Source organism: Mesocricetus auratus, unplaced genomic scaffold (assembly GCF_017639785.1).
Source record: "Mesocricetus auratus isolate SY011 unplaced genomic scaffold, BCM_Maur_2.0 Super-Scaffold_100006, whole genome shotgun sequence".
NCBI lineage: Eukaryota > Metazoa > Chordata > Mammalia > Rodentia > Cricetidae > Mesocricetus > Mesocricetus auratus.
Genome location: NW_024429190.1, coordinates 74,685,838 through 74,711,432, shown reverse-complemented (window position 1 = coordinate 74,711,432; position 25,595 = coordinate 74,685,838). Strand labels below are relative to the sequence as shown.

Genomic DNA, 25,595 nt, shown 5'->3' with positions numbered 1-25,595 from the left:
AAAATTTTTTTAGAATTTATTTTTTGTGTATGGGTGTTTTGCATGTATGTCTAGGCCTCACTTGCACACCTGGTAGTTCAGAAGCCAGAAAGGAGAATGGATCCTCGTAACTAGAGTTACAGATGGTTGTGAACCAGCAGGAAGGGGCTGGGAATTGAACCTGGGTCCTCTGGAAGAACAGCCAGTGAGTACTCTTAACCACTGAGCTGTATCTCCATCCCCAGAAGACAAATTTTTTAAGTTGGTTCTTGACTTCCGCCCTGTTTTGCCACACGGTCTCCCTTGGGTTTGTCATGCTGCATACTCCAGGCTAGCTGGCTTTTCAGAACTGTCTCCGTCTGGCCTCACAGCTCATCATGGTAGCGCTGAACTAGAGAAGGACGCCATTATATCTTCATGTGGGCTTTAGGAGTTGAACTCACATCGGCAGGCTTGCATGGCAACTGCTTTTATTGGCTGAGCCATCTTTCTGGCCCGTATGTCTAGTTCTTATTTAGCCCGAGTCCCTGGGCTTGACCTTCAGAAGTATCTATTGTTCCTACAACTGCAGGAAACAAAAGATTTAAAGGAGGATGGAATTGTGCATCAGTTCTCTAAGTCAGACAAAGTCCTGGCAAAGTAATTTCCCTTACAGGTAAAGTGTGTCTTATGGAAAATAACTTGGTATTATTTCAAAATAAGCTACTGTTCCCCAGGTATATTTCAAAACAATGACAGAACTCCCCCTTTCTGGCTGCTGAAAGACAAAGAATTCCAATGGTAACCTGAGAATCCGCTCTGCAGGAAGGTCAGTTCTGTTTAGATGCTAAGTAAGTACTGGCTCCAGCAGTGTCACTTACACAATCCTCCTCCCCACCCAGCTGTCCAGGTTCAGGGGTAGTTCATGTGACTTCAGTTTTCTAATGCATCCAAGACAAGACACTGATTCAACCACCTGGAATTTTTTTGTTCTAAAGGTTATACATGATGGGTTGCTTTGAAGCTCTTTAATTGTTGGGGTAAGTAAGCCACCTACTCCTTTTGTAAAGAGTCCTTTCTGCACATTCTGCAGTCACCACAGTTGAAATGACCCCAGCTCCTCCTGGTGTACTATTCCAGGCGCTCAGCTTACTCCCCTGGCTTCACACTCAGAAGGCTTAGGGACAGGCACTATAACTTATTCTTGTATTCTTAACCATAAGAGATATGCTAAAATTTTCTAAATTCAAGGAAAAGGAACAAAACACTTTTCAAGTAATTAAAAACGAAGTGTTCTCTTTATTTGGCTCATTGCCCCATTTATTAGAATAACCACATTTGGAGAGGCACAAAGCACTTAAGTTTATATAACTACAAAGTTATCACAAATCCCAAACTTCATCACAGAGCTTTCACTTCTGCTTAAAGAACAAACTTTCAAAGTATCTGAGTTGGTTTAATGCACAGACCCAGAATATATGGGAACTACTATGCTTACACGCTGAACTCCCTGCTCTAGCATCTTCTTTAAATGGGATTCGGCATGAAGGACTGCAGTGTGTAAGGTCATGTTGCAAATGCTTTGGAGGGGCAGCGAATCAACCTGCACGAAGGGCAACGATGCAGCGTGCGCGGGGGCTCAGCCAGGACTCACTGGGCCATCTGGGCCTCCATGGCCTGTGCCGTCCACTCCGGGGCCGTCTGACTAATCTTCTCCAGAAGGTTGTTTACTTGGAAACAAAGTGACTGGATCTGCTTGTCCCATGTTGGCAGGGCTTCTCGTGCTAAAGACAGAGTGGCAATGGAAAAAGATACATTACAACAGTTCTAATAAAAAAATTATTCTGAAAATATTGGCTGAAGATACTAACTAAGCAAGAGTTAAGAACTCAAATCAGGTCAGCAGAGTGGCCCATGTTTTTTTTGTTTTTTGTTTCGTTTTGTTTTTTCGAGACAGGGTTTCTCTGTGGCTTTGGAGGCTGTCCTGGAACTCGCTTGGTAGTCCAGGCTGGTCTCGAACTCACAGAGATCCCCCTGCCTCTGCCTCCGGAGTGCTGGGATTAAAGGCGTGCGTCACCAACGCCCAGCGTGGCCCATGTTTTTAATCCTAGCTCTCAGAAGGCAGAAGTGGGCAAGATCTCTGTGAGTTTTTGGCTAGTCTGTTCTACAAAGTGACACTGTCTCAGAAAAACAAAACAAAATGAAAACAAAACAGCAACAAAACTCAAATCACAAACAATGAATAAAACATAATAAAAACAAATATGTTACTATCAATGCCCTTGAAAACAAAACCCACTACTGAACACTTACAAGACAAAGAGTCACTAAACAGTTGCAGAACAGCATCATTCTAGGGCTTGGTCCTCACCAGTGTTTACTGGTGGGTGACACTGCCATCTACTGGGAAGGCACTGGATTTACAAACAAGAATGTGCCTACCTCGCCTAAAACTACAACAGAAAAAGAACATAAAAGCAAAATCTACTCAAAACACTATCTTAAATCTACAACTGTTAAAAAATGAGCAATATATAGTTAGGAATGAAAATCTGGGAAGAAGTCCCATTTAAAACAGCATTTTAAAAGGGTTCAAAATGGGGGCTGGAGAGATGGCTCAGCTGTTCGGGGAGAATACTGGATACTCTTCCAGAATCCCTGGGTTCAATTTCCAGCACCCACAAGGCATTTCACAACCATCTATAATTCCAGTTCTAGGAGGCCCAACACCTTCTTCTGGCATATATACATACATGCAGGTAGAAGACCCATACATATAAAAATAATCTTTAAAAGATGGCATGAGTCAGGTAGATCCCTTTAACTTTAAGGTCATCCTGATCTACATAGCAGAGTTCTAGGACAGCTACATAGAAAAACACTATCTCAAAATAGTAACAATAATAATAAATTAAGTGGGTATAGTGGCACATACTTTAATCCCAGCACTCGGGGGCAGAGACAGGCAGATCTCTGAGAGGTCAAGGTCAGAATAGTCTACAAAGCAAATTCCTGGACAGCCAGGACTACACAGAGAAACCCTGTCTCAAAAAAAAAAAAAAAAAGCTATGTTCTCTAACTTTGGAGAAACCTTCCAGGGCCAACTTTTCTGGAAAACAAAAAAACTTTAAGATCAATGACACAGACAGACAGACAGACAGACAGACAGACAGACAGACAGACAGGCAGGCAGACAGACAGACACACACACACCCTCCAGTACCAACACGCTACTTTCAAGACTGCTGTATACAGACAGGCATGCTACCATATGGACATGTACACAACAAAACCACTCAGAAGTGGTGAAAAGCGAGCTATAGACAGATCACACTGGTGCTTACTGGCATGAAAGTGTCCACAGGACAATGAATGAGAAGCTGATTGCATTTTAAGACAGTCCCACACGCCTACCTCTAGAGAAAGGTACTTCTTACAAATCTGCTCTGAAGTTCATGAAGACACACAAGACTGGCAGAGAGACAAGTCGTTACCTCGGGCCCAGGGGATGGGGCTGGGGGGAGTGCAAGAACTGCAAGCTCCCCCCTGTCATGCTATGCTTAGCCTGTTCTGAACATGCTATCGCTTGTTATCTGAACTAAAACACTGCACATTTCATCAGCTTTATCTAGAGTTTTGTTGGAGTGTGATGCATGATGAGGACATGCTCACACGTGTGTTCATGTGTGGACTACACACTCAAGAGTGTGAGTGGAGGATGTCTTCTATTGCTCTCTACCTTATTTTTGCAATCTTTACATTTTATTTGGGGCTACTGGGATGGCTCAGCGGTTGAGAGCATTAGCTGCTCTTCCAGAGGGCCTGGCTTTGAATCCCAGCACCCACAGGGAGGTCCTGTTGTAAGGGCTGCCCTCTTCTGGCCTCCACTGACACCAGGCACACAATACACAGACACACGTGAAGGCAAAATGCCCTTCACATTAAAATAAATCTTGAGAGGGAGGGAGGGGGTAACCTGGAATTGGAGTTGCAGGTGGTTCTGAGCCACCTTGTGGGTGCTGGGAACTGAACCTGGGTCAGCTGTAAGAACAGCAAGTGCTCTTAACTGTTGGACTATCTTTTCTTTTCAGTCTAACTTTCCTTTCTTTTCTTTTTTTTCCCCCTATTTCTGTTTTTAACTGAAATAGAGTTGCATCACTTTCCGTCCCTCCCTTTAGGGTTTCACTTTCTTAAACACCACAATCACTCTGGCTACACTGGGAAAGCTAGAATAGAAAGGAACTGCAGATGAGAGAAAAATCCAGAGGCTGTGTAACAGCAGTGTCGAGGGTAAGCTAGCAGGGAACACAAGAGAAGCAAAGGGCCAGGGAGCAGAAGAGCTGACAGAGGCACGGGCTGTGCTCAAAGGGATACGTAATCAACAATAATTGCTTTATTAAAGAGCTGAGGCATTAGCGGAGCACGCCTTTAATCCCAGCACCCGGGAGGCAGGAGCAGATGGATCTCTGAGTTCGAAGCCAGCCTGGTCTACAGAGTGAGTTCCAGGACAGCCTCCAAAACAATACAGACAAACCCTGTCTCAAAAAACCAAAAACCAAAACAAAACCAATCAAACAAGCAAACAAAAAACTGAGATGAAGCCTAAAGCAGGCAGGACAGCACACACCTGTGATCTCTGCACTCAGGAGGCTGAGCTGGAGGAGCTCCACATGCCTGAGGCCTGCCTGGGTTACACAGCGAGTTTCAGGCAGTGTGTTTACGTACAGTGGGAAGGAGTCAGCAGAATTAAAAGCTGAAAACCAAGTGTTAATTTCAGGCTTCTAAAACAGTTCTTTTTGGTGAGGGTGTGAAGAGCAGAGCTAGGGAAGAGACCCTAGGGACACTTCCTCAGTTTACAAGTGCTATTTGTCTGGCTCCTGCCTCTCCACCAATGACACCAACTAGTATGTGAATCCATTAAAGAAAAGAAGGGTTTTGCTGGAATAAAAGATCAGTAAGTTCTAATGGTGTCCACCTCACGGGCCAACTGAGGAGTGGTGAGGGCTGGAGAGCCAGTCTCCACAGGGAAGAACACACCAACTGGTTAACCACTACCCAAAGGTCAGCCTTGAAAACATACATACATACAAACAACACTATACACACTGAGCAGGTTATATTTAGGAATATATATGTATCTGCATTTCCATATACACATATCACAGCGATTAATGAGAAAAAGAAGCCATGAACTTGAAAGAACAAGGAAGGGTATATGAAAGAAAGGATTTGGGGCGGCTGGAGAGATGGCTCATCAGTTAAGAGCACTGACTGTTCTTCCAAAGGTCCTGAGTTCAATTCCCAGCAAGCACATGGTGGCTTATAACCACCTTGAATGAGCTCTGATGCCTTCTTCTGGAATGCAGGCAGAAGATTGTATACATAATAAATAAATAAAATATATATATAAAAAAGGATTTGGGGGAGGGTATTTATAATCTCAAAAATCAAAGTAATTTTTTAAAAAGGCCAATAGTCAAGTTAAATACTCTAGGGAACCATCGAACACAGAACTGAACAAGGGGATCACAGGATCCAATCTAGTCAGAAAGAGAGGGAGAAGTCGCACACTCACTAGGGCTCTCATGGGTCAAGAAGAGATCGGAGTAACACAAGTGTATGTATCTCAGTGAGCCAGCCAAGCACGGCCTCTCTGCTGAGCAAGCTCTCCCAATTAAAACTTCACAGGTGAAGAGTGGAAAGTGGGAATGGGAACTCCAGGGGTCACTTACCTCCTGCCTACATTAGCTAGCTCACTGAGCTTGAGTTCAACAAAGATCAAGTGACAAGTGAGTGAGCTGATACAATTTCAGTTCATTTTTTTCTTAGCTTAGAAATGTTGAGATAAATGTATTCATAAATACTGCCTTTCAAAATTATTTTAAAATATTTCTTTTGGAAATAAGCTCATGAGTAATATAATTCTGGGTCAAAAGAAACAATTCAACACATCTTAATCAGTTCATTGCCATTTCCCTATGATGAGAATGCACAAAACCTCTTACTTTCAAAATGAACTATTCCATCAATCTGGTCAATAAATCCGTTCATACGTCCTTCGGTTATCATTTGAGATGCTATCTTTTCTGCCTATTAAAAACAAAAACAAAACAATCTTTTAGAAACGGAGATATCATATTTATCAACCATTCACACATAATCAAGAGTCCTTGTCACTACTCTGCTTGTCTGTCATTTGATGAGGAACATGGCTTCTTGTATTTCTAGGTTCTTACCCCACTGCTTAAGCTAAGTGGGACTATTTCACTTTGTTGAGAGTTGTCTGTTTTGGAAACAAAGTCTCACTATATAGCCTGGTTGATCTAGAACTCATGGTTCTCTGGCATCAGTCTCTAAACTGCTGAGAATTCATACATGCCAGACAAGAATCTAGCCTCTTTTTTTTTTTTTTTTCCAGACAGGGTTTTTCTCTGTATTCCTGACGGTCCTGGAACTCACTCTGTAGACCAGGCTGGCCTTGAACTCACAGATATCCTACTGCCTCTGCCTCCCCAGTGTGGGATGAAAGACATGTGTCACTACTGCCTGGCCTTTTTAAAAAGTTTCTTTTTAAAACTTGTTTATTTATTATGTATACAGGGGTCTGTCTGCATGTTTACCTGCAGACCAGAAGAGGATATCAGATCTCATTGTTGATAGTTGTGAGTTGCCATGTGGGTGCTTGGACTTGAACTCAGGACCTCTGGAAGAGTAGTTAATGCTCTTAACCTCTGAACCATCTCTCAAACCCTGAATCTAGCTATTTTTACCAACTTCTCCTCTACTTAAAATCAAAATTTTTCTTCTTTTTTTTTGTGAATAGTCTCATAAATCCCAGGCTGACCTAAAGTTCCTCTGTAGCTGAGGGTGACCTTGAACTTCTGACCCTCCTGTCTCTACTACCCAAGTGCTAGGATTACAGGCGTGTACCCTCAGTCCAGTTTATGCAAGTGATAACTGATTCCAGAGTCCTGTGTATACTAAGCAGGCCGTCTACCAACAGAATGTAAAACCAGTCTCAAAATCTCAGAGATCTAAATCTTAAAAAAATAAAAAAATTTAAAAATTGCAGGTACATATCCTCCACTGCCTTTGCCCACTGTTCCCTAGCAATGCACTGCACACCATACATGAGCTCAGTGATTGAGAGCACTTGCTGCTCTTCCAGAGCACTGGGGTTTGATTCCCACAGGGCAGTTCACAACAGTCCGTAACTGCAGTCCCATGGGATCCAACACTCTCTTCTGGCTTCTCCACACACCAGCACACATGTGGTGCAGAGACATACATGTAGGCAAAGCAAAATACCCATACACATGGGGCTTGAGAGACAGCTCAAGGGTGAAGAGTATGAACTTCTCTCACGAAGGATCTGAGTTCAGTTCCCAGCATCCACATTAGGTGTCTCACAGCTGATTGTAATTCTAATTCCAGGATATCTGAAGTCCTCTTCTGGCTTTCTTGGGCACACATAAAACACACACAGACACACACACACACACACACACACACACACACACACACACACACACACACACAAAAATAGTACTTTTTTTTTTTGGTTTTACGAGACAGGGTTTCTCTGTATTGTTTTGGAGGCTGTCGGTCCAGCCCGGCCTTGAACTCACAGAGATCCGCCTGCCTCTGCCTCCCAAGTGCTGGGATTAAAGGGGTGCGCCGCCACCACCACCCGGATAGTACATCTTTTTAAAAAGTTCATACATGTAAAATAATTAAAATCTTAAATAAAATTTCTGTGTATTCATTACAAAACATTTCTGTGGTGATACCTTGCTTGTACAAATAAAGCCTGTCTGAAGATCAAAGAATGGAGCTTGCCAGCAGCTAAACATGGGGTTCTGGAGGTCTGTACAGACAGACAGGAAGGAGATGGCTGGGCAGAGAGAGGATATAAGCTGGCAGAAATTGAAACTCAAGCTCTTGTCTGCTGAGATGCTAAGGAGGTAAGGTGTGGCTATGGCTTGTCCTTTCTCTCTGATCTCTCAGCATTTTCCTCCATATCTGACTCCAGGTTTTTATTATTTAGACCAAGTAAGAATTCTATTTACACATTTCGTTGTTTGGTTTTTGAGACAGTGACTCCCTATATAGACAAGATTGCTACCTTCTTACCTTATCCTCCTGAGTCCTTTGATCACAAGATGTCCCATACTCAGCCCAAAAACTTAAGAAAATACTATTTTTTAAAAAGTTCAAGAACCAAACAAAGAAACAGATGTTCATATTCAAAAAGGAAATAAGATTTAAAAGAGGGGCAAAAGCAAAATGTTCAAAATCCAACTTCTGTTGCCTCAGTTAATGTTTAGTGTATACAAGCAGACTCGATTGTGACTGGTCATTCGGTTTTGGTTTTCAATGTGTCTGGGTGTCTTGCCTGCATGATGTCTGAGCACCACATGCATGCCTGCTGCAGGAGGCCAGGAGAGGGCATAGGATTCTCTGGAACGGAGTTACAGATGCTTCTGAGCCACTGTATTGAGTCCTGGAAATCAAACCTAGGTCCTCTGCAAGAAAAGCCAGTGCTCCTAACTGAGTCATCTCTCCAGCTCCTGAACTGCTCATCTGTACACTGACATCCTCACAATCATGACTGCATCTTCCTACTGACTGATTATAGTCTATCATTAACAATGTATTCACTTCCCTTAGTCTCCACAAGTACTAGACCACCAACCCTGAGAAGAAAGCATGTTTGTTTGTCTGTCTTACTCTGAACTAAGAAAACATCTTTTAAATGGCAACTGTAGTCTCGTTTCCAAATCAATCCACTTTTTTTACTAAGCGTGTACATGCAAAGAACTGTTAGAAAATCCTAAATGCAGTATGGTATACACACACCTGTAATCTCAGTGCTTGGGAGGAGGAGGCAGGAGGACCCAGAGTTTAAGGTCATCCTTGGCTTCAGTCTCCTACCAAGTTTGAGACCAGTCTAGGCTGCATGAAATCCTGTCTCAAACAAAAGCAGAAAGAAAATCCTAAATTACAATTTCACAATATGATAAACTGCATGACTTTACTCTCAGTCTCATTTGAAATTAAGATGATAGCCCATAAACAATAACACTATAAATACAATTGGTACTGTGTATCTCAATCAAATCCAAAAAATAAAATAAAATTCCCTAGTAAGTCAGTCAAGTCCTTAAATTAAGCCAAACTCAGAAATTACAATAGAACATCCTGGGGTCAGAGTCACTCTAGGGCAGAGAAACAAGGATGAAATGATCTCCATCTAATGCTTCAGAAACTTAAAGACACCAAACTAAGATGTCCTTATGGAAAGAGTATAATTTGGGACTTCTCTAAGATTTCTATTCTAAGGAACGATCATAAACATTCTGAAGGCTAAAGCTACTCAGTTTCATGACAACGGTATTTCACCATTTACACAGTCTCTTCCGCTTACCCAAGGCTTTAAACATATAGTTTTTGTTGTGCTGACAAACATTATCAATTATGTATTTTTCCATTACTTCAATAGTTTTGGATTTCAATTCCCTGTTATAAAGTATTGAGTTAATAAAATACCTTAGCTGCAGGGATCTCTAAAAGAGCTCCAAGTTCTTCAAAGGTGATATTGTTATACAATTTGCTTGCTGACAACAAATTATGCTCAATAACAGCTCTGTCCAAGATGCTGGAACCTTAAATAAACATAAATAAACTCATTAAATGTTTGAAACTAATTTTATACTTTACAAAGATAAACCATTATTTTGTAAAAAATAAATAAATAAACAAATAAATTCCTAGGCATGTAACAAATCATTAAAAGCAACTCCTCTGATCAATACATTACTAAATCTTACATTTGATAAAATAATAATAATAGTAATAATAACAGAGTTTCTGTAAGTATCCCTGACTGTCCTGGAACTCATTCTGTAGACCAGTATAGTTTCAAACTCGGAGATCTGCCTGCCTCTGCCTCCCAAGTGCTAAGATTAACAGCAAGCACCAATATGCAGGGTACATTTACCATTTTAGTTTACATACTAACAAATACAATACAGTATTTAGAAAAACCATGTGACAACTAATGTTCAATAGCCAATCACACACAGAAACACATCTCTGGGTGTGTCTGGAGGGTGATTCCAGAGAGGTTTAACTGGCGAGCAAAGGCCCAACTGAAGGTGGACACACCAATCCTAGGCTGGGGTCCTGGACTGCATGAAAAGAGGAAAGTCAGCACAGCACCTGCGTGTTCTCCCCGCACCTGTACTGTAGATGCTGTGTGACCCTGCGTGTTCTCCCTGCGTCCTTACTGTAGATGCTGTGTGACCCTGCGTGTTCTCCCCACACCTGTACTATAGATGCTGTGAGACCCTGCGTGTTCTCCCTGCGTCCTTACTGTAGATGCTGTGAGACCCTGCGTGTTCTCCCTGCGTCCTTACTGTAGATGCTGTGTGACCCTGCGTGTTCTCCCTGCGTCCTTACTGTAGATGCTGTGTGACCCTGCGTGTTCTCCCTGCGTCCTTACTGTAGATGCTGTGTGACCCTGCGTGTTCTCCCTGCGTCCTTACTGTAGATGCTGTGTGACCCTGCGTGTTCTCCCTGCGTCCTTACTGTAGATGCTGTGAGACCCTGCGTGTTCTCCCCACACCTGTACTATAGATGCTGTGTGACCCTGCGTGTTCTTCCTGCGTCCTTACTGTAGATGCTGTGAGACCAGTCACTGCACACAGCTGCCATCATGCCTTGCACACTGTGTGTCTGTGTCCTCACACTGTGAGTCTAAGTAAGTCCTTCCTACCTTCGGCTGCTTTTGTCAGGTATTATGGTGAGGAACATGATGAATATAGTGAGTAATTGGGGAGTAATTACCAAGGATGGATTTAGCCCTTTACACTGGGGCTTTACTTCCAGCTGACAAACCCATTACCTTTTCTTTTTCTGCTTCAAGCCCCTTCCTTTACTAGCAAACAGCAGCACAACAATCATATACCATGCTCTGGGAGTCTCATAAAATCCCTCATCTTAATGTTTAAAGGTTCATTTTTATCTTTAGCTATGTATACTGGGGGGCATCATGTTCTCTGTGGCTGATTTACAGGCAGTGTGAGATGTGGGTGCACACTCTTAACTGCTGAAGCATTTTCCAGCCCTCATCTCATTCTTCAGATCATCCATAAGCACATTACTACTGTGAGGCAAATGTGAGGCAGGCCCCGGGGGTAGGAGCAGCCACTTTTCCCAGAGTTCAGAAACAGAACCCCCTTTAGGTTAGTGAATCTAGGACCTTGTGAAGCCCTGGCCTCAGCCTACCTTCCTCCTGGGCTCACCCAGCTTTATGTCTTTGTTGAGCATTTACTACAGATCGGGAGCTAAGGCATGGATATTCAGAGACCTCCAGGGAAGAAGTCTACAAAACCTTTTCTTATAACTGCTCACCAATCACCAACCCCTGTCACAAGACGGGAGGGAAGGAAGGAAGGAACGAAGTAAGGGAGGGAGGGAGGGAGGAAGACAAAAAATGATTTAGTCAAGCGCAGTCTTCTCCTTTCCCACTGTCTGTCCCTTCCTCCTTCCCTTTCTTTTGTGCTTGGATTGATCATGGCCTTCAGTAGAAAACATTGTATCACTGTACCAGTCTACATCCCCAGCCTGGATTAACTCTCTGAACCGTAAGTCAGTACCAATTAAATGTTTTCCTTTATAAGAGTTGTCATGGTCACAGTGTCTCTTCACAGCAGTAGAAACCCTAAGACAATATTTTTCCACTTTTATGACCACAAAGCTCAAACGCAAATCTAAAGATCAACTATATTAATTCTAGAAACTTTCTACTAGCAGGGCGTTGGTGGTGCACGCCTTTAACCCCAGCACTCTGGAGGCAGAGGCAGGCGGATCTCTGTGGTCTACAAGAGCTAGTTCCAGGACAGCCTCCAAAACAATACAAAGAAACAATGTCTCGAGAAAAAAAAAAAAAAAGAAACTTTCTACTTAGCTTTAAACATTTAAACAATTTACACATCAGATAATTTTAAAAAGAAATAATGGCTGCTTAGAATATATAGAGGGTTAAGAATTCAAAAGTTAGGCCGGGCGTTGGTGGCACACGCCTTTAATCCCAGCACTCGGGAGGCAGAGGCAGGCGGATCACTATGAGTTCGAGACCAGCCTGGTCTACCAAGTGAGTTCCAGGACAGCCTCCAAAGCCACAGGGAAACCCTGTCTTGAAAAAACCAAAAAAAAAAAAAAAAAATTCAAAAGTTAGGGGCTTAAGAGATGGCTCAGTGGTTAAAAACACTGGCTGGTCTTCCAGAGGTCCTGAGTTCAATTCCCAGCAACAGCATGATGGCTTACAACCATCTGTAATGAGATCTCTGGTGCCCTCTTCTGGCCTGCAGAGATACATGCAGACAGATACTATAGACATAATAAATATGAAAAAAAAAAAGAAATCAAAAGTTACAAAACAAAACAAGAGTAATTACTTCAATTAATGCAGATACATATTACTCATAGTTAGGCTACAAGTTTAATTTTAACATTTCTAGAAGCCAAACAAAGTAAGAGAATCAATTTATCAATTCACAATGTATTTAAATAAAAGCTAATTCCTCAGAACCAGAAATAATCCTACAGCCATAAAGGAATTTCCCCTGATATCCCACATAGAGAAAATTCCATGAAAGTAAAACCTCAGGGCTAGAGACAACCCAGCATGTTAAGGACCTGAGATTCCCAGTGGCCACATTGGGTAGATCACACTGGCTTCTACCACCAGTTGGTATTATCTTCTGGCCTCCCAGGACACCTCCACACACCTAGGGTTTACTCATACTGACACGCACATATACACATAAATAAAAATAAAACCCTTAAAAATGCATTAAAAGAAATGCCCTTTAGGTAGAAATACAGGAGCCACCTGAGGGCAATAGGTCACTCATCTGGCTCGGCTCTAAGCAGTTAAGAATGCTAGCTCCAGTATAAATGACTCCTCACAACTAATGTCTCTTTGGTACAGGGTGACAATAGTCCAGGGCAGTGGTCTAGTTGACATGCATGCTGAAAATGTTCTTTGCATGTTTCTCCATGTTTACACCTCTATGTTTAGTATCATGGTCACTATAGCAAGTACTTTAAAACATCTGTAGACAAATGTACATAAACTAATTAGTATTATGAAGAAAACATTAAAAAACTTTTTCCTGGCAAAGACATTCTGATTTAAGTAAACACATCATTTATCCAGAAAATACAAAAGGAAGTCTATTTTGATTAGCAAGCTCTGATGAACCTTAGGCAAGCGACTAAACTAGATTTAGCTCTTAATCAAGAATGGATAATTATGCTCTATCATAATCTGTTATTTAATGCTATTTACCAGTGGCTTAAGCTTTTTTTTTTTTTTTTTTTTGGTTTTATGAGACAGGGTTTCTCTGTATTGTTTTGGAGGCTGTTGGTCCAGCCTGGCCTTGAACTCACAGAGATCCGCCTGCCTCTGCCTCCCAAGTGCTGGGATTAAAGGCGTGCGCCACCACCGCCCAGCTGTGGCTTAAGCTTTTTAAAACTCCAGGTGCCATAGATATTCTCTGTAATTTTTCAGTTTTCACAAGTTTCAAAACAAACAAAAAGGATGAAAAGAAAGTGTTATTTCACAAAATGCTTTCTAATAGGGACGATTTTAGAATATGCCACAAACCTATGTCTGTGCTTAACATTCATCATTTGTCAATAGTCCTCTATTAATCAGGAAGTATTACTTGAACATACTAATCTAACGTACTCTCTATTAGTCTGTACCTAAACATTCGCCACCACATACAGTTAAGACATATCATTACCATCGGCTGTAGTTGCTTTTTGGTGAGGCATGAGCATTGCAGCAAACTCTTGAAGCTGGTCCCCTCGGATGATCCTATCTAGGTACATTTTCTCTAGGATCCCATATGCAGCAAGTTGCTGGCACCGTTCATCCTTAAAAAGCGTAGCAAGCATCCGAGACCGCTGCTGTCCTAGGGGAAACACAGGAGTGTCAAGTGTTCTGTTTCTTCAATGACAAAAACAATTACATTCCATGATCCCATTTTTGCCTACTAAAATACAATCCCCACTAATATATATGTAGTATAACATATAGAATGCTCTAGGAAGTCATTGCACCACTTAATGTTCAGCTGCTGCTTCTATGGTAGATACAGAACTGGGTTCTTCTGAGCCCCTAGACAATGTTTTGTCAACCTTAATCAATCTGCAACTTTGTTTCATGTCTGTTTAGAATCTTAATATATATTGTTATTCATTAGTCTTGAGCTCACAGCTGACACTGTAATTCTGCCGAAATAAGGTTTACATGACACTATTTTGTCACACAAAAACTCCATATCAGACTGTCTATCCTTATGAACATTAGAGGGCATGGTAGTGCATGCCAGTAATCCCAGTACATGGGAGGCTGAGGTAAGAGGACATCCAGAAGTTTGAGGCCAGTGGCCACTGGTCAGCCAAGACTACACAGAAAGATCTTGTCCAGCTCTAATATCCACTAACACCTACACACACACACACACACACACACACACTGACACATACACAGACAGACAGACACACACACACACACACTGACACACACAGACAGACACACAGACACACAGACACACACACACACACACACACACACACACACACACACACACACACACACAGACACACGCACTCACCAGAGGACATCCAGCAGCATGTCAGGGGACCATTTTAAATAACAACATCATCAACAATGGGCATAAAACTATAGAAAGTGAAGCCCCAGTAGCACACAAAAGGACACCTGCTCACAGTAGAAGCTTAGCTATGAACAGGCAGACTACTACAACATCACTCTCAACTGGAGACAGCAACTGGACAACTTACAATTACATGATCATCACACTGGGCAACAACTCCTCTACTGGAGGAGTCACCTTACTCACCCAGTCTCTAGGTTTTAATCTTTGTTTCTTCCTCTGTGCTTCTTATTAACTTAGGAACCAGTTTTTTCTTCAGTGAAATTTTAGAAAAAAGCTTTGCTACCTCTTAACTAACCAATCAATCAATCTCTCTCTCTCTCTCTCTCTCTCTCTCTCTCTCTCTCTCTCTCTCTCTCTCTCTCTCATTCTCGTTCTCTCTCTCTCTCTCTCTCTCTCTCAATTTTTGAGACACGATTTCTCTGTGTAGTTTTCGAGCCTGTCCTGGAACTCACTCTGTAGACCAGGCTGGCCTGGAACTCACAGAGATCTGCCTGCCCCTGCCTCCCAAGTGCTGGGAATAAAGGCTCTTAACTATTCTTAACATGTGGTTAACACGCTGATTACATTCACCTTAAACTGTCTAAGGTAAATCATCTTACTCCCATTTTTGCTTCCATGCTTAAACTCACCTTATTTGTACAAAGACACCGCAGACTCCTCCACAGTTACCTCCTAACACTACTGAGCAGGGACAACCCTTCCATGTAAGCACGAATCTCAGCTTACCTGCTGATGCTAAGATGGTGCAGTGCAAAGCATGTTTCAAGGCCTCCAGTCTTTCACTTTCATGCACTATGGTTTTGTAAGAGAGCTCATTGTACCTTTGGGCAGCTTCAATAAATTTTCTTCTGTAATCAAGGACACGTGCATAGCATACCTGCAGAGGGAAAACACTCCAATTAGGGGAAACCAGAAAGACAAAATTTCAGTTAGAATTTCTACTGCCATGACAAAACTCCATGACCAAAAAGCAAGTTGAGGAGGAAAGGGTTTATTTGGCTAATATTTTCTCAGCAGTGTTCATCACTGTAGGAAGTCAGTACGGGAACTCAAGCAGGGCAGGAACCTGCACACAGGAGATGATGCAGAGGCCATGGAGGGTTCTTACAGAACCCGGACCACAGCCCAGAGATGCCCCACCACCACCACCACCACCATGGGCTGGGTCTTCCTTCACTGATCACTAATTGAGAAAGCGTCCTACAGTTGGATCTCAAGGAGGCATTTCCTCAGCTGAGGCCCCTTCCTCTCTAATGACTCTAGCTTGTGTCAAATTGACACAAAACCAGCTAGTACACAGAGAAAAGACACAAAAAGGATTTCCAAAATATATAAACATCCATCAGATATTCTCAAACATCTTGGTATATAACCCGTCAATACAAAATTAATTCCCAATTAGTTATTTGTTACCTTGTAATGTATTTGTAACTGTTCATTCGTGGACTCATTCTGAAGCAGGGATGCCCGGTTTATATAAGCCTCAGCCTGGACAGGGTCATCATCCTCCAGATACAGCCTAGCAATCTTCAGGTAAGTCTCCAGCTTATAATCTACATTGTACTGTCTAGGACAAATAAAAACAACAAGAAACAAACATAAAATTCTTATTACATTATGTTATTGAAAAACTATGATTCCATGATCTTTTTAAATTTTTATCATCACTGGTCATAATATAGCTGGTTCTAATCCTCAGTATCATAAAACAAAGATTACAAAGACAAAAGTGCCAAGCTTCAGGTTCATCAGATATTACTAGTGGAACTATATCCAGGCTCAGCCTGCCTGGAGAACAATCCAGCAATTAATTCCTCAATTATCCTTCGAATTCTTTAAATTTGCGTGCCTTTCATCTACCATACTTTACTTCCAGATACCAAATCCTAAAAAGACAGTAAGGCATGGGCCCATGTATTTATTACAAGGAAATTAACTTGTAGAGTTATTCATAATTATTTATGTTAGGGAAAAAATGGAAATCACTGTATAGTATTTATAGCAATGAAGCTGTGGTGTGTAAAAAGGTAGAAGAGTATGTAACTATTATCATTAATAAGAGCTTATAGACACCTTTTTATTTTAGTGAAAAAGCGGGCTACGGCTGGGTTATGGTGGCACACCTCTCATCCCAGCACTCTGGAGACAGAGGCAGGCAGATCTCTGTGAGTTTGAGGCCAGCCTGGTCTGCAGACCAAGCCAGGGCTTTATAGCAAGAACCTATGTCAAAAATATAAACTGTGAACACAAGTGTGTATCAAACATCATTAAAATGTATCTGTGTTACCCAAGTAAAATGCACTTTTATACATACACTAAGTGTGATATCAATCACGGTAATGGTGAGAAGACACTTTCAGTTTCTTCCTTCCTTCCTTCATTGGTTAAAGCTTTATTCCAGGAATGAAGACCTGGATACCTCACAAAACTCAAAACTCATAACTCAAGATTAATCTTCATAGAAAAGTATTCTTTGCTATTTGCCAACCAAAGAAGGAATGCCTTGTGACAAGAAAAAAACAAACCTTAGATTTCCCTTGGCTCTCACTCTAAAATTAATTGTTTTGATTTTTGTGGCGGAGGGACAGATCATGGGAAGGATGTCTATGAACTGGAATTGTTTGTTTAGCTTGTTTATTATCAATAGTTAATGTTTTCCCACTGTCATATCACATTAAACTTCCTCAATTTTTCAATTTTCTATCAGGCAATCTATGCATTACTTTAAAAGTCAAAATGAACAATGTTTTAAGGAAACAAGTTACCATTTACCCAGAGTTACATTACTCTATCTCTTCACTCTCACAGCTCCCTCCCCTGTGACTGCAGCTGATGGCTACTTGCACAAAGTCCACCCCAGCCCTAGTACACACAGCCTTTTGTTCTCTCGTCCCTCACATCCCTGGGACCAGTGTGTCCCCCAGGGAACATCTGGCATTTCTGCTTGTTTCAACAAGGCACAGCAGCGCTGCTGCCCCGAGGAAGAAGAGCCAGGTGCCACTAACCTTCTTGCCCAGGACACTCGTCTTCTCTAACTACATCCTTTCCCTCCCTTGGAAAGGTGTCAGTCCAGTCTAGTAGGCAACAGCTCCCAAATGTCTACTTGTAACCAAGCATGCTCCACCACCTCCAGACTAAAATCCTTTGCCTCTACTCACTACTAGGGATCTTCACTTGGTTATCACAATGCAGAATAAACACTTGAGCTCCCCTTCAAATCTACATGCTACAGGGCATGCATGACAACTCCATGTTTCCAGTTGCTCAGGCCAAAAAGCCAGGACTTGATGGCTTTGTATACGCCTCATTGGAAATAAAGCAAAGCCACAGGAAATCTACAGGATACATTTCTTAGAACCCCCCTCCTTAGCTATGGTCATGCACAAGCTTCTTAATTAATACCGTTACTTCTACTACTGCTGCCAACAGCTTGTTCTCCACCCAGTAGTCAGTGATTCTTTAAAATACATATCATACTATGTCACTTTTTGGCTCAAAATCACCTAATGGCTCACTCTCATTTTCCCCTGTTGTTTTGTTGTGGAGGGATGGGGTACTATGAAGCCCTGGCCAGCCTGTTACTGAGTAAAGCAGGCTGACCTCGAGTCACAGAGATCTGCCTCTGAGCGCTGGCATTAAAGGTGTGCCCCGCCACGTGTGGCACTCTCTTTTTTCTTTGAATCAAAGTCCTTACAAGGGCTTCAAGGACCCATCGGATCTGATCCCCAGGACTGATTTCATTCTCGTCTTTCTCTGTGTTCACACTACCCATACTGGTATCCTTATTCTTAAGAAAACATTATAAATATGCTGGCATCTTAAGACCTTTGAGTGACTTGTCATCCTCTGCCCTCAGTCAGCTAGCTCATGGTCACCCTCTGAGAAGCACTTACTACCATCCACACACTATACATATTTGTATTGCCTACGTTAGGAGTAAGGAAGAGTGTTAGTGAGCACTTAGACATGTCCACCCAAATCCACTATTTACTATACTTTTGTCCTGTTTCCAGAGGAATCCCCACCAACACTTGGGCTGCATTTCTCCAGTCTTCTTCTTTCTCATAAATAGATGCAAGATGCTGTCTTATGGAAGCAACCTAGAATGACAGACACAGACTGTAACAGTGCTCTCATCCAAGATATTACAGTGATAAGTAATTCACAGGTTTATATGGATCATCCAGTTTTTTTTCTATCAAGTTTGCATTCACGGATATCAAAACAGTGAACTGAAACAACTCATTTCTACAATGTATATTTTGGCAACATTTTGTTTTCAGTATTAAATTTTGTTTTTGCGCTGCTATATACATGATGTCTGATTTAATCTTAACTTAAAAATAATCTTACTACGACTATTGAGATTGTAAAGGTACAATGCAACCAAACCCTACAATTCAAGTTTGATTCCCAGAATCCACACGCAGGCCAGAGAACAGCACTAATTCCACAGAACTGACTTATGACCTCTACCTGTGCATGGTGACACATATTTACATACCTACATATCATATAATAACAAAGAAAATTCTATAAAAATCTTACTAATGCTCCAGTTGGAGCTGCAATATCCTAATACTTATTTGATTTTACATTATAAATGCTGTTTGACACAGTTTTATACTATGAAACTGAGCAATTATCTCCTATATGTAGTTGTTGGGAGATGTCATTCTGTAAATATGCATGATTGGTTTGGATAAAGCACTGTTGGCCAATAGGGAAGCAAGACAGGTGGGACTAGGAGTCTAGGAGGATTCTGGGAAATGTAGTGAAGAGACGTCACCATGTGATCACGGGGAGAGGATACATGAGGCTGCGTCCTTGGAAAGATAAGTCCTTATAAAAATATATATATTAGTAATGGGTTAATAATCAAGTCAGAGCTAGCCAATAAGAAACCAAGCAAACAGCCAACAGCTTCATAATTAATACAGTGTCTTGTGTGTTATTTGGGGGCTGAAAGCAGCAACAGGAACCAGGCAGCGGACAGAAAGACTAAAGGTTACACACAGTTAATAATATCAGATCATAAAAATAATCCTATCTTCAGATCAAAATCTACTGTTCTAACACAGTATGTCTGCGAAACATATCACAGAGATTGAGGCAGGTGGCACAGGGCCCACAGAGTCTCAAGTCAGACAGGGCTCTAGCTCTGAGAGGTGGGAGGAGACATATGGTCATATATCTAACCAAGAAGCCGTTTACAACCCATACCCTGTGGCAAAGGGAAATCAGTCTCTCTGGGTCTATCTATCAGACCCCACACCTGATGGTATTTCTGTGGACTTTCAGTTTCATTTTGCTTTGTTTGGGCATTTTATTTATTTTTATTTTATGTGCATTGGTGTTTTGCTTGAATGTCTGTATATGTGAGAGTACTAGATCCTGGAGTTACAGGCAATTGTGAGCTACCATGTGGGTTCTGGGAATTGAACCCAAGTCCTCTGGAAGAGAGCAGTTAGCTGTTAACCGCTGAGCCATCTCTCCAGCACCCGGCATGGTTTTTTTTGTCTTATGGGTCTTTTGCTTGTTTGTTTTGATTTTTTTTCCTGTGGCTTTGTTGGGTTTTTGTTTGTTGGTTTCTTGATTTGGTTTCTTGGAGGTTTTTATGTTTTGTTTTGCTTTGTTTTAAGAGAAAAAAGAATACAAAGTTGAGCTGGTAGGGAGGTGGGGAGCAATTGGGGGAAAAGAAAACAGTCAAAATATATTGTATGAAAGCTTTTTTTTTCAAAACAAGAAAGAAAGAAAGAAGTTACTGGAAAGTCTCCTGATTCGTTAAAACAAAACAACAACAACAACAAAATCCACAACTCTAGGCTTTTACCTGTTCCTCAAAAGAAATGACACGGGGCTGGACCTTCTCCAAGGTGAAATGATAGATCTCCTTGGCTGTGCTGTCCGGCAGGTTAGGGAGGTGTGTGCAGAAATCTGTCAGCAGTTGCCGGGAGATCACAAGACTGACATTCTCATTCACCACTTGTTAAAAAATAAGATGAGAAATATGAAACATGAATAATTGTAAGTTTCCATTAAGCAATCAAAATTTTTCTTAAAATTATCATTTTAACATTCCACATGAGCAACTTTCAATGTATTACTCAGAGATTTATCATCTCATGCTACATAATTAGTTTCTTCATGCTGTATTTTACTGACTGCATATCTACTACAACAAGGCAGGAAAAATACAGTAAATTTTCTAAGAAATGGAAAAAACTGGGGAAATTTTTACACTTTTCCTCTTACGACAATTCAGCTGGAAACTAACCCAACTGTAAGTGTTAGAAGTCTGGAATAAAACGGTCTGAAAGCACATTTAACATGACGGTTGTAACAGCTGATGAGCTGTGAGGACCTCTCAGCAACACAAGGCAAGCAGGACACTTCCATTCTACTCACTCGCTTCCACAAAAGCTTTCAGAGCTTCTAGTTGTTCTGTCCCAGATAACTGGATGGCTTTTTCCAGAATCTGACGATATCTAAAACAGCATCAAATACAAACAATGAGTGTTTAGCTCTAAGTGTCAACTTGAAATGATTACTGAGGAAGACTCTCAAGGAGGAGTGGCCTCTGGACGCTCCTGCTGGGGATCTTGACTATCTCAAGACCTGCCCACTGTTGCAGCACTATTCCCTAAGCAGGAGTCCTGAAGTACGAGGACTGAGAAAGCAAGCTGAGCACATTCGCCATGCACTCATTCTCTCTGCTCTTGACGGTGATGTGGCAGCAGCTTCAAGCTCCTGCTGCCTTCACTTCCCAGCAGGGATGGACAGTCACCTGGAACTGAGAGCTGAAATAAGCCCTTTCTCCTAAGTTGCTTTCAGAGTATTTTACAGCAGCAACCGAAATGAAACTGAGATATGTATTGTCTAATAAATAAATCCCTAAGTTTATTTATTCCTTATTGTATATCTGCTTCTGGTTTTCGGGATCAGAGTTTCACAGTGATATAGGTTCAAGCTGGCCTCGAATTCTCTATGTAGCTCAGCTAGCTTGGAATCCTTGATCCTCCCATTTCTGCTTCCCAAATGCTAGGAAGCTGGGTGTGCCACCATGCCCTGGCCTGTTTATTCATTTCTACACTAATTTTGACACGTACTCAGTCTGTTAATTTGCCCTACTTTCTTCTATTAGGCTCTCGTTAGCCATTTTCTTTACAGCACATTGGAAAAAAAAACCTGTATTTTTTAGTTTCCAACCAATCACAAAAACACTAAGCCTCAGGATTGGTGAAATAGCTCAACAGATAAAGTTATTTTCCGCCAGTTCTGATATCTGCGTTCTATCTCTGGAACTGATTTTCCAGAATTTGTTCTCAGATCACGCATAAATAAATAAATAAACCAAACAAACAAACAAATAAATGTGATCTTAACAATTTGGGAGGGCGGGGGGTTCAAGACAATTACCAGGCAATTACCAGTAAGTTCCTTCCTAAAGCATAAGTTCCAGGAGGACAGGGAGCTTCCTTCATTCACTGAAATATACAATGTCTTGAAGGATAAGGCACAAAACATTTTACTTCTTAAACTGAGTCAGTATAAGAGGGCTAAATTTTATTTTTTTATTGTTTGTCCTTTTATTAATTTTTAAGATTTATTTTTTTAAGCTTGCCTATCTGTTGGTTAGAGCATCTATCACATGAATTTGGGTGCCCACGGAGGGCAGGAAAGGACATCAGATCCCTGGAGCTGGAGTTACAAGTAGTTGTGAGTCACCCACAGTTGGTGCTGGGATATCCACCCCAGTTCTCTAGAGGAGTAAGTGACCAGCACTCTAACCACTAATCCATCTCTCCAGCCTTCTCTTTTGTCTTTTTCAAAACACTTACTGCCAGGCTGTGGTGAGCAACGCCTTTAATCCCAGCACTTGGGAGGCAGAGGCAGTTGAGTTCAAGGCCAGTCTGGTCTCCAGGGCAACACAGAGAAACCCTGTCTCAGAAATAAACAAAAACGCCAAACCATTTATTATTGGGTCCATAGAGATGGCTCAGCAGTTAAGAACATTGGCTACTGTTCCAGTGGACCAAGGTTCAATTCCCAAAACCCACAAGGTGGCTCACAACCATCTATAACTTTAGTTCCAGGAATCTGACACCCTTTCCTAGCCTCTGTGAACACTAGGCACATGCACAAATAGACATGCAAGCAAGCAAAACACCCCACACGGTGCACATGTAGAAGTCAGAGGACCACTTTGTTGAGCTGGTTTTCTCCTTCACCTTCACATGGGCTCTGGGGATCAAACCCAGGCCTCCATTGCCTGTCTCCTCAGTACTGAGGTTAAGTGTGCACCACCATCGCCCAGCACCGTATGTTTAAAAAAACTTTAGTTAAAAACATTTTATTTATTTTTGTTTTCTGAACAGGATCTCCCTTTGTAGTCCAAGCTGGCTAGGAACTCAGCGTCACCCTGATTAACCTCAGAGAAATCCTCCTGTCTCAGTTTCCCCAGTGTTTGAACTACAGGCATGAGCCATCACACCTGGCTAGTTAAATGCAATTACAAACCTAGCAATGTTTCAGTTCTTCAGAAAGTGGTTCAGAAGGAAGCCTGGAAGAAAAACTTGCACAAATAAGACCCCAACCAATTCAGATTGGTGACCTATTTTGTAGGGCCCACTTTCAAAGCTACATCCAGCTTCATTCCCAGCTCATCCAAAATCCCCAGCCCTGGTTATGGAATGTGGCAAAGCCATAATGGAAGCAGGTGTGCTGGCAGGTATAAGAAGGAAAGGAAACAGTAAGCCTTGTCTCTACAAGAGACACTACTAGGTCTGAGTCCTAAGGGACAGGACTGTGTTAGAAAATTACTTCCTACAAAGTGTCTCATTCTAGCCTTCTCACTCTTAACAGTGTGCACACACACATTCATGTACATACCTCACTTATAGTAACCACACACAGTCAGGCAGTGGTGGTGCACACTTTTAATCTGAATACTCAGGGAGGCAGAGGCAGGCACATCTCTGTGAGTTAGAGGGCAGCCTGATCTACAGAGTGAGTTCCAGTATAGCCAAGGCTACACAAAGAACCCGTCTTGAAAAGACAAAATCTAAACAAAAAGTATGCACACACACACACACATTCATGTACATACCTCACTTATAGTATGCACACATACGAACATTCATACATATACCTACTTATAGTATGTATACACACAAATTCATGTACATAGACTTATAGTATGTGTGTGCACACACACAATTCATGTATATACCTCACTTATAGTATGCACACACATTCATATATATGCTCACTTAAAGTATGCACACACACACAAATTCATGTATACACATCATTTATAGTATGCACACACACAAATTCATATACATACAAGTTAGAATGTTCTTATACTTATATTTACATATTTATTGATCTGACCACATTTTCAGATAGGTTATGCTTTATGATTTATCATTTATTTTTAACTGAATATTAATAATTTTCAAATTCGATTATATTCTATTAAATCAAGATTACAGCTAAATCATATTTATATATGTCTAGAGTATTTTATACAAACTAATATTCAAAGGTCAGTACTTAGATAAATTTAATGCCTAGCCTAAAGTTAAAAAAAATTTTATACCATGCGTGGTGGCCTACACCTTTAGTCCCAGCACTTGGGAGGCAAAGCCAGGTGGATATACATGACTTCAAGGCCAGCATGGTCTACAGAGTAAGTTCCCAGGACAGCCAGGGCTACACAGTGAAACCCTGTCTCAAAAAAACCAATCAACCAACCACAACAAAAATTGAGACATTTACTTTTACTTTGTGTGTAGGTGTTTTGCCTACACAGATGTCTGTGAACAAAGAGTATGCAGTACCCATGGAGGCCACAAGAGGTCATCTGATCTGGAACTGGAATTTCAGATGGTTGTTAGCCACAGGTGCTAGGAAATGAACCTGGGCCTCCGAGTGCACAAGGTACACACACACATGCAAGCCAACATTAATACACATACAATAAAATAAGCAACCATTTCAAAATACACAAAAACACAAACAGAAAGACTCCTAAACCCTCTGCGGTGGTTTGAAAGACACTTCTAGTACAGAGAAAAGGGAGGGCTCTACTTTGGAGCTCTCTGTAAATCTGCTGCAAAGAATGGGAAGCAAGCTGCTGTTTCTGAGAGACTAACAGAGCTGGAGGGATGCGATTCAAGCTCTTTGTCTGCCAAACCAGGAGAGAAACACAAGCACCTTGAAATAAGGTTACAAATTCAGTACCAAGGATTATCCAGGAAAAAAAAAATCTGAAGTCTTTTTGTCTTAGACTGTTAGCAGGTGCTGACAGAGGGAATAAACATTCTCTGACACACAGGGTCCTGGCTCCAAACCGTCTCTAAAAACAGAAAATAATTTGCCAAAAAACAAAGATTAGTAAGGCACACGACAGTATTAGCTAGCATCAGCAAAAGCAACAATCAACTGCAACAACTAGGAATTATTCTGAAGCCAGAAAAATTGTAATATAATTACACCCAGGGAGGAAAGGCAAGCTTTGAAGTTCAACAAGAAAGTAGAAACTGGTGTCGTGTCACTGGAAAACAAAGCATCAGCAATGACAACTGAAAAACATTATAACCAGCTTAAATACCCAACACCAAATGCGACAGCTGAAAAACGGCTAAAACAGAAAGCAGGTTAAAGAACCTATCTAGAACGAAGCATAGAAATAAAGACATACACAAGAGAGAAGATACAAAGCTCCAGGATGTTGTTCTGAACAGAGGTTTCACTGGCGTCTAGGGGAGATAAGACAGAAAAGAGGTAATGAAGAGGAGTTACTTAGGCCAGAAATGGTAGTTCATGCCTATAATCACAATAGGCAGGAAGATTAGTGAATTCAAAGCCAGT

At 41.5% G+C, this 25,595-nt stretch overlaps 1 protein-coding gene across 3 annotated transcripts in view; it reads right to left on the bottom strand.

Moving 5' to 3' along the window:
- Positions 1–1,237: 1,237 nt before the first annotated feature.
- Positions 1,238–25,595, bottom strand: part of Cops4 (COP9 signalosome subunit 4) — a 29,159-nt gene continuing 4,801 nt past the window's right edge. For 2 of the 3 annotated variants that reach the window (XM_040747507.1, XM_040747506.1), the window contains exons 2-10: positions 21,126–21,205; positions 20,551–20,702; positions 18,714–18,817; positions 16,131–16,284; positions 15,444–15,594; positions 13,776–13,946; positions 9,508–9,623; positions 5,964–6,048; positions 1,238–1,742 (exon numbers count right to left, since the gene is read on the bottom strand). In XM_040747507.1, coding sequence (XP_040603441.1) covers positions 1,609–1,742; positions 5,964–6,048; positions 9,508–9,623; positions 13,776–13,946; positions 15,444–15,594; positions 16,131–16,284; positions 18,714–18,817; positions 20,551–20,702; positions 21,126–21,205 — 1,147 coding nt within the window. In that variant the 3' untranslated portion in view covers positions 1,238–1,608. The remainder of the gene's footprint in view (positions 1,743–5,963; positions 6,049–9,507; positions 9,624–13,775; positions 13,947–15,443; positions 15,595–16,130; positions 16,285–18,713; positions 18,818–20,550; positions 20,703–21,125; positions 21,206–25,595) is intronic. The other variant, XM_040747508.1, reaches the window with a different exon arrangement.